This window comes from Rana temporaria, chromosome 4, assembly GCF_905171775.1.
Source record: "Rana temporaria chromosome 4, aRanTem1.1, whole genome shotgun sequence".
Taxonomy (NCBI): domain Eukaryota; kingdom Metazoa; phylum Chordata; class Amphibia; order Anura; family Ranidae; genus Rana; species Rana temporaria.
The window spans coordinates 117178326-117187993 of record NC_053492.1 but is presented as its reverse complement, the minus strand read 5'-3'; the positions used below and the strand labels follow the sequence as shown (position 1 = coordinate 117187993).

Genomic DNA, 9668 nt, shown 5'->3' with positions numbered 1-9668 from the left:
CTGTTGGCAGGACTTTTCTTGACGCCCTGCCAGCGCAGCACCCCAGTGTGAAAGCATTTGGGATTTCACACTGGGTTTGCAGCTGAGGCTTTTTGCAGGCGCTAAAGCACCTGAAAAACGCCTCCAATGTAAAAGGGGTCCAAGTGTGCAAAAATCAATTCACATGCTCTAAAAAAAAACAAAAAACATTAGCCCATGGAACAGTCTGGCAGGCTCTCATGATGTTATTGAAAGCTGACGATTTAAAAAGACTTAAAATTACTTTGAAAGTTAAACCTTTAAACAGATGTTATTTTTTTTTATTTATTTTGGGGGGGGGGGGGGGGATTGGGTTTACATACACAAGTGGATCTAGTTGTCAGAAGAAAAAGTGGGTTCCAATATGATTCTTCTCAGGCAGCTGTATAAATGTTTTCAATGGTCAGATCATACCAGAGAACCCCCAGTATAATTTTAGTGCTAATAAAACTGAAAACATTGTTCTGGAGCAAAAACAACACTTTTTATTAAATCACAAAATGATACAGAGCATGACTTAACTACCAATTATTTTTATGTTAAACTGAAGACAAAGTGCTGACAAGTCTGTACAGTCAGGGATCCTTTTCCCTTTGGCCTCCTAAAATCCACTAGTACAGTGCCTTGTACCTTCAGTATAGCAGGGAAGCCATGGCAAAGATGCTATATCACTTAAAGGGTCACTAAAGGAAAAAAATAATTTCGCTGAAATGACTGTTTACAGGGTATAGAGCCATAATAGTTAACCGATTCCTTTTAAAAATGATTAAAAATAGATAAAAACCAATCATATAATGTGCCTGCAGTTTAGTTTAGTTTTTGCTGTTGTTTCCTGGTTCTCTGATGTACAGAGAGCCAATAGAGGGCAGTGATACTTTGTCTAAAACTCCTCAGCACCAATCCAGTTCCGTTTTACACACAGTAATCACACCTCCTCAATTAGTCACCACATAGAGAAATCTCCCAGTACTGTGGTGATCAGGAAACAGACAACCAGGAAGTGTCCAGAACAGAGAGGATTTACAGCAACATCAAAGCAAAAACGAACAATGAGGACATGAAACCAGGACTGCAGTAAGGTAAAGGAAGCTATTTAGCTAAAATAAATAAATAAATTCCTTTAGTGACCCTTTAAAGCGCAACTCCACTTTTGTTGAGAAAAAAAAATGAAACATTCCCCTCTGGGTGATCTGTGTACATTGCAAATATTGTAACAAACTTTGTTGCCGATTCCTACCTTTTGTTACTCTGAAGAAATCCATGTGTGCTTCACTGTGGCTCTGTTCTAAGCGAGTCATTTTAATGGGAGTGTTTCATAATTAACTGTCAGGTGGGAAGCTGCAGGGCACGAATTAGGGACATCAAGTTTGTTTACCATTTTGCACAACCGCGCAATTGTCAGCCATGTCGGTAAAGCCTTCCGGGGCTGAAGTGGTTAATAACATTCAATTACAAAATGATTAGTGTCACAATTATATGCGCTATATTATTTTTTCCCCCCACAAAAGTGGAGTTACCCCATAACGATTTTTGTCGTAAATTTCTTTTAAGTCTCTTCAGAATGCCATCATCGTAGGACCACGGAGTTCACAGAAACCAGAGATGGCGCTAATGGGCCACATTTCTGGAAATGGTCTATGCATACTGCTTTACATGTTCATTGTAGTCAGCTTCACAGAGGGAAATTAACCATGCTTCCATCCTCTGCCAAGTGTCCTATTTTTCCTGGAGAACTCACTCCACGTCTGATTACCTCCATCCACCTGTGCCAAAAAACACATATGGCTCACTATACATACAGCCTTCAAATACAGAAAAAGGTTTCAGATTTGTTAAAATATTGTACACTTTTGAAATAATCTGTTTTAATTTGTCCCTATCCATGTAATGCTTTGTTTTTTTTTTAAGCTATATTGTCAAGTTTTATTTGTATTGGATTTAAAACAAGTGTATGCCCCTTCATGGACACAATTTTGTGTTGCCATATTCAACTAGTGGTTTGCAGAAGATTATATTCCCAGAGCTCTAAACATTTTTTAAAACTCTTGTTATTGACAAGATGTATACAAAGAAAGACATGTTGGTACAATGACCAAGGCGCTCAACATGAGCACAATGAAAACACAGTTACGTATCATATTTACAGCTGTATATACAGATATCAATGGTACATTTTTCACATAAACGGATGACATCCAGTCACTTATTGGCCAAGTAATAGTGAGTCAGGCATGGAGGTACGAGCACGTTCAGAGCTTTAAACCAAGAATAGGCTCTAAGCTCTCATGGAGTTGTGAGTGGATGAACACCAAGGGTCCCACACCAGACCCCTTTCACACAGCTATGACTAAGCACTAGACCTCTATGCGAAACGCATCAGCTTTTTATATCTTGCTGTGTTTTTTTGTGCTTTTTATCCTTTTGTACCAATAAAGGCTACCTTTCAAGGTTGATTTTGGTGTGCAGCTGTCCATATATTCCTTCCATTGATTTCTGCCTTGTGCATTGCCAGCACCCACGGTTTCTAAGAAGGACATTGATTGCTCAATGCACTCATCTGGAGCGGCGTTTTTTCTTTCTACACTGGGGAGGGGGCGGCTTCGCCGGTAAAAGCTAAAAACAGCTTTACCGTCAATTTCGTGATGCGATTCGGCCACTAGCGGAGCGCTTTTACCCCCCGCTAGTGGCTGAGAAAGGTTAACCTATGCAGAGGCGCTTTGTGGGCGGTATAGCCACGGTGCCCACCGCTCCAAAGATGCTGCTAGCAGGACTTTTTTTTACCGTTGCTAGCGCACCACTCCAGTGTAAAAGCCCTTGGGGCTTTCAAACTGGAGACACAGCAGCAGCTGGTTCAGGTCGCTTTGCAGGCGCTATTTTTAGCGTTACATCGCCTGCAAAGCGACCCAGTGTGAAAGGGGTCTTATTGTATTTAGTGGAGCAGCCCCTATGCTCAAATAATCTTTTTTCAAATAGAAGTATCTGGTTCACCATCTGGAGCCACTGTCTGGTAGATGGAGGAGCAGCTTGATTCTATTTAATCGCTATAGCCTTGAGAGCTAAGAATTCTAGTGAATTTTGGCCACTGTTCCTTATCTAGAATACCCCAAAAAAACGAATCTGTGGAGTACATGGCACTGCAACAGATACAAATTTAGGATAATATTGCAAGTACCCTTTTCCAATAGCCAGCTATTACGGGACATAACCACATGAGCTCTAAACATTCTTAAAGTGACAACCAATAAAATACAAAAATAATTTATACACAACCACAGCCTATTGGCCCTGTAATTATTTCATTTTTACTGTGTTTTTCTGTAAAAGCCCTCATAAGACTCTGCCAATCAGAGGAAGCTTTGTATTCATTCACAGAGTACAAAGCTGCCTATGAAATGGCTCAGCCAGACGGACTCTGCAGACAGACCCCCCCCCCCCCTCACTCTGTGCCACTTCTCCCAACATGCATGTACAAAGGGTCATATTTAGCAGCCTAGTAGTACTTGGATGTGGGTGTTGCATTTTCAATTTTCAGCAGGTACAAAATATCTGTTAATCTTGCAAGAAATGCAGTCTTTGCCTCTTTCTATGAATTGAACTGATGTCAAACACATTTACCATCTTCCTTCCAAACTATTTTCTGTAAGCTACTCCCATGTAATAGGGATCAACAGGAGGCCATGTTTACATTCCAAATTGGGAGAGAAGCCAAGTGTAACAACCATAGCTCCCTTTTTAGGTACAGTGGAGTGAGTAAGCATGGTCACCCTAGGACAGGAAGTGTGTTATTGGCAGGACTACTAGATAAAAAGGCCAGCAATATTGAAACCAATGCACCCAGCACATCCATGGACTGGTAAGCGGCAATAAATTACACATTTTGTTTTTGGGTTGGATACACTTTAAGTATTGTATGTATCCTAATGAGGTGTACTGGGGGATGAGCATGTAAAATATCTCCCTGTTATGATAAGAAGAATCTTGGTTCCTCTGCCTTAGTGTAGGATGACACTTTAGAATTTAGCATAGAGGCCCCAACAACAAGTAAGGTTGTGGAAACCAAATGTAGACTGCAGGTATTCCAAGCATTATAAAGTATGTCCATGTATACTGCACCTAGATAAGGTTTTTGAGTAACCTCAGAAAACAAATGAGGTGCATTGGTATACAGAAAGTGTGTTTAACCATTAGGATACCATCAAAACAGGTCTGTAGCCATTAAATTATAAAGACAATGGTGTTTTCCTGTAATTAATTGCAACACTAGAGTTTCACAGAAATCTGAAGTTCAAATATTTCCATAATTAAATAACAGTAACATATATAACAGGCTTAATTTGCTTGGCTACGTGACATTGAATGCGGTATTTAGAGTCACTATATTATAAATAAATAGACAATATTTTACTAAAAAGGGCAAAAAGATGATCACATTACAGACCTTCTCCACGTATACTCGCTGTCTGCTCTGAAGAAATACACATGCGATTTGAAGTGTAGTTTGAAGACATGGCGACAGTTAACGGGGTCTGCATTTGTCGGAATACTGACTGTGTATCCCAGGAGCGGCAAAGAGGCAAGTGGGGCATCTTCCTGCAGACATTAACATCATAGCAGTTAATGAACTACCAACATAACAGATCTGCAGATACTAAAGCCATTTCAATTGTCATAAATGCATATCTAGCAGAAAAAGGATATGCTTTTCTGATCAAGCCATGTGTGATAACGTGTTAGATATGGAAAAGAGACAGAATTTTGTTTCCCCAAACATCACAAGTGACTAGCTAGATGGGTTGAAAGCTGGCCATTATTATCACTGAAATATTTCATTCATGTAGACCAGAGGTGCCCAAACCAGTGGCCCGGGGACCACATGTGGCCCGAGGAGCCCTCTGATGTGGCCCGCGACCTCTTGCTCTGGAATGGTGGGTTGGCAAGCCCAGAGTGTAATGAAGCCAGCAGTAGAGAAGGCAGGTGGCTACGAAGCCGATGCATCCTGTATAGCACCACCTCCTGTCACAGGAGGAGTGATACCAAATGCACTCTGCCTAGGACAGTAACAGCTGGCGATACCTAAATGGAAGACTTATTATAGGTAAGTTTATTACGAAAATCACAGTGTATATATGGGCAGATCTGTTCTGCAGCGGTTACTGGGCTGCTTTCAAACTGATCCCCAGTTGCAGCGCAGAACACCCGTGGGTTACCTGCACAGAGCCATAGACTTCTGGTATTACCTGCAGGTGTGGTGAGCTTTCAGAAAGTGCAGGATATAATAGAAGTCTAAGGCAAAGTGCATCTAACCCGCAGGAAAGCCACAGACGTACTGCACCTGCAGTGCAGGTAAACCACAGTGCACCAGTGTGAAAGCAGCCTTTGGCAGGATCTATCCGACCCAATCGGACCCTCCGTTCACCTCTACTAAGCCACAGATGTAAACAGACTTGTGGCCGTATACACCCACCTACCTCCAATCTAAACAACTAAAAAAAATTTAAACAAAAAACGGGGGATCCATCTCATTCCATCTGGGCAGATCAGATCTGAGGGCCCATAGAGAGTGAGCCATGTCCGTGTTCGCTCTGCATATGCAGGGTGGAAATGGACCTGTCATCCGCCTGCTCCACTCATTGTGGCCCGCGACTGGTTACTAAGTCGCTTAAGTGGCCCTCACTCTTTAAACGGTTGGGCACCCTAATGTAGACTCTTGGTATGTCAACATAATGTGCAATGTATGTTCCTTGCTATGGCCCGGTTCACACTGCCATGACATTAAAGTGGACATCCCAGCGCAACTTTGGCACACCAGAAGTCAATGCAAGTCGTGCTGAAGTCACACCAAAGGTAGTGCAAAGGTAAGTCGCTCCTATTAAAAATGTTCCATTGCACCTATTGGGGCGCAACATGTGTTCTCAAAGTCGGTGTGCATGTTGCACCAGTGTGAACCTGGCCTAAAGAACATTGTTTTTATCAAGTCAAGTACTATAACTATATTTTAGCAGGGCCAGTGCAATCCTAAGGCAGCTGCCTGAGGGCGCCAGGATAAGAGAGGTGGTAAAAATCCAATCCCCAGTCACTTGCTGCGCCCACACCGACTGGTCATGCATAATTGGAATCTGTCCTTTGCCACAGTTCCAAGCTGAACTGATCACAGTAGTGCCTCCTATTCCATCCACATCGCATGTGCAGTCGTCGCCCCCCAAAGTACAGTCACTGTGCTCCTGTCTAGTCTGGCAGTGTTTGCGGGGAGGGGCCGCTCCTCGTCCAGACATGAGGGTTATTTTGTTTTTAGTGGCTGCTGCTGTGCCCGAACTCCTCACACCAACACTCTGCACTGTCTGCCAACACCAGCTGGACTGTCTCCTCCTTCCATCTCTATCACAGACTGCAGGGAGAACCTGGAGTCACTGTCTTCAGTTGGCTGTGTACTGGAGAACGGTGCATGGAACATGGCATCCCTTTACATGTGCGGGCTCTGGGCTGTCCCTGCTCTAGCAGGTGTTCTATGGCTTGATAGATTGTATAGGATACGCAGGCCGGCCTTTCCTTCACCTCAATAGTCCATCTACTAAATGTGATGTACTATTAGACCCCTTTAACATGGGCAGACTCCGGCTCAAATCTGCCTGCTTAGCGGGGAATCTATCCGCTAATCCCTATTGGGCAGGCGGAGGACAGGTCCAGTTATGCAGAGCGGACACAGACAAAGCTTGCTCTCCTCTATGGGAAGTCAGATGTAAACAGACCGCCTATCCGTTTACATCTGATCCAATGTGCTAGACAGACGGGGAATGGATCCCTATCCATCTGTCATCCTATCCAATGTGCTAGACGGATGGGGAATGGATCCCTATCCATCTGTCATCCGATCCAATGTGCTAGATAGATGGGGAATAGATCATCTGTCTGTCACTCGATCCAAAATGCACCTTCGCCTACGTAGGCACAAATTCTTGCATCGGCCCTGTATATCAGAGACAAAATAACTATAAATGAGCAAATAACTATAAATCCAAAAGATTTATAGTATTTGTTTTGATTTTTACATGAGATTTGGGTAATAACTCATATTCAGTTCAATCCAAGAAAAGCCTACAGGAAAGCAAAGAATCATGGGTACACTGCGCTGCGACCAAACCCCAGTGGGTCACTATGAGATCACCCTTATCTCCCTTCAGAGAGTTTTTTTTTCTAGATTTTACCTGGTGTGTCTTGTAAAAGAAAAGGCAAAAACTGGTGAAGATCACCCACAGTCGCTGCCAGCCATTACTGTTCTTAAACTTCCGAAGCAAATAACCAGAGAGCTGGTTCTAGAAGACAAATGAGAGTTTTTAATTAAAAAAAAAAAAAAAAAAAATGTGACCGATTTTTCTAAATAGTAAGCATAAAATAAAATGCACATCCACTAGCAAATTATATATAACAGTTATTTGTGTTATCAATGCGTTGGGATTGGATGCCTGCAAAAAAAAAATCTGTGCCGGAACTCCGCTATAATCCCCATTGAAAATCTGTGGAATGACTTGAAGACTGCAGTCCGCAAATGGTCACCATAAAATTAAATTGACCTTGAGCAGTTCTGCAAAGAGTGGGCAACTATTGCAAAGTATAAATGGGCAAAGTTACAGTATGTCTCCTAAATGTGTACTGTGCCAATCAGGAGAGCTGCTTCCTTTTTCATTTCGAATAGAGTAGAGGAGGGTTATATCCCTTGTTTGTTTTTTTTGCCATCTGTGTTCTGTTTGTGAGACTTCTCTTTGCCTCCTGCCCCATAGCCATAACAGAAAGTGAGGAGAAATCCCTCCAAAGTGAAAGAATCCTTGGCCATCACCAGAACTAGGAAGATTGTCCCCATTACTGTTCTGTGGACAACCCAAAATGTGAGATTTTCTTTCACTTTTGATAATGGTAAACATGACGGGGGCACAAACAGCAATAAAAACATGGACGGGTGTTCTAATTCCTCTCCACTCTATCTAAAACGAAAAAAAAGTTTTGACAGTAGAAGAAGAATCTGATCGATCGCACATCCATTAAAATCACCTTTATTTAGACACTCAAGAAAGACTCTCCACACTACATTCAATGGAACATGGCACTCTGACCAGATTCTTCTCTTCTACTGTCAAGCCTGTGACAAACAGGACCATCACCTGCTAGTGTGTAGTGGAGGTGATACAGGGGGAAACCAACCTAAAGCAGTGATTATCTTCTATTTTAAAAAAAAATAAGTTTTGTTATGGTATTCACATATTAGGTATTTAAAATTAGAGAATTGGTCAAAAGTCGAAATTACTTTTGCAAGGAATTGAATGTCATACATTTTACTTTCTTTATTAGCAAACACATGTGCACTAATATTGACACAGATTATAAAATATATAATCTACACTAATGTACTGTCATTATTTATTTGAACTGTATAAATATGTAAAGCATTAAAGGAGCACAAAGAGTAGCCCTGAGAAAACCTCAGAACTTTGGTGCCTAGGGCCCAGTGGATGTCCAGTCCATGAGCCCCAGCTACAACCTTCATACTCCACAACAGTAAACCAAAGGGATACATCAAAGCTGTGCACCTGCCTGTTACTTCACAAGGGAGGATGCACTTGTAGGCAGATGTTGCCTGATGGGGTGGACAATGCCAGTACAGACTGCCAAAGGGGCAGCTTCTCTGCACCTACTGCAGTCCTCATCAATCAAGGGTATGGGGGAGAAAAAGTTCCTACTGTGCCAAGGGCCCCATTCTACCATAATTAATCTCAGCCTCAAATGTGTATGTAGTGGGATCTTTCCAGCAGTAAACAGACCACTTAATATGTATTGTAAATTACCTCCATCATAGTAATGTGATCAGGCAGTGACACACTCTGGTTTCGGTACCAGCACACATGACTGAGCGTGTTAGGGCGATGAGTTTGGCCTGGTGTCTGGATCAGTGGTTCTGTGTAGGGACAGAAACAGTAAGAATACAGCATGAACTGAAAGGATGTTGGTAGGCCAATTTATTGATTTGCTGTTAATTAGAAGAGTTATTTTATGCAAATTACATTTAAAGTGCAACTACAGGTGAAACTCATAAAATTAGAATATCGTGCAATAGTTCATTTATTTCACTAATGCAACTTAAAAGGTGAAACTAATATATGAGATAGTTCAAGCTGTGATTTGTCATAATTGTGATGATTATGGCTTACAGCTCATGAAAACCCCAAATCTACAATTTCAGAAAATTAGAATATTGTGAAAAGGTGCAATATTCTAGGCTCAACGTGTCCTACTCGAATTAGCTAATTAAGCCATAACACCTGCAAAGGGTTTCTGAGCCGTTAAATGGTCTCTCAGTCTGGTTCAGTAGGAATCACAATCATGGGAAAGACTGCTGACCTGACAGTTGTGCAGAAAACCATCATTGACACCCTCCATAATGAGGAAAAGCCTCAAAAGGTAATTGCAAAAGATGTTGGATGTTCCCAAAGTGCTGTATCAAAGCACATTAATAGAAAGTTATGTGGAAGGGAAAAGTGTTAAAGAAAAAGGTGCACAAGCAGCAGGGATGACTGCAGCCTGGAGAGGATTGTCAGGAAAAGGCCATTCAAAAGTGTTCGGGACTTTTCACAAGGAGTGGACTGAGGCTGGAGTCAGTGCAT

At 42.0% G+C, this 9668-nt stretch overlaps 1 protein-coding gene across 1 annotated transcript in view; it reads right to left on the bottom strand.

Annotated features, from left to right (window-relative positions):
* Positions 1-1488: 1488 nt before the first annotated feature.
* FARP2 (FERM, ARH/RhoGEF and pleckstrin domain protein 2) overlaps positions 1489-9668 on the bottom strand; it is a 172075-nt gene continuing 163895 nt past the window's right edge. Inside the window, exons 25-28 of the mRNA XM_040348878.1 lie at positions 8853-8962; positions 7221-7328; positions 4457-4608; positions 1489-1781 (exon numbers count right to left, since the gene is read on the bottom strand). Coding sequence (XP_040204812.1) covers positions 1691-1781; positions 4457-4608; positions 7221-7328; positions 8853-8962 — 461 coding nt within the window. The 3' untranslated portion in view covers positions 1489-1690. The remainder of the gene's footprint in view (positions 1782-4456; positions 4609-7220; positions 7329-8852; positions 8963-9668) is intronic.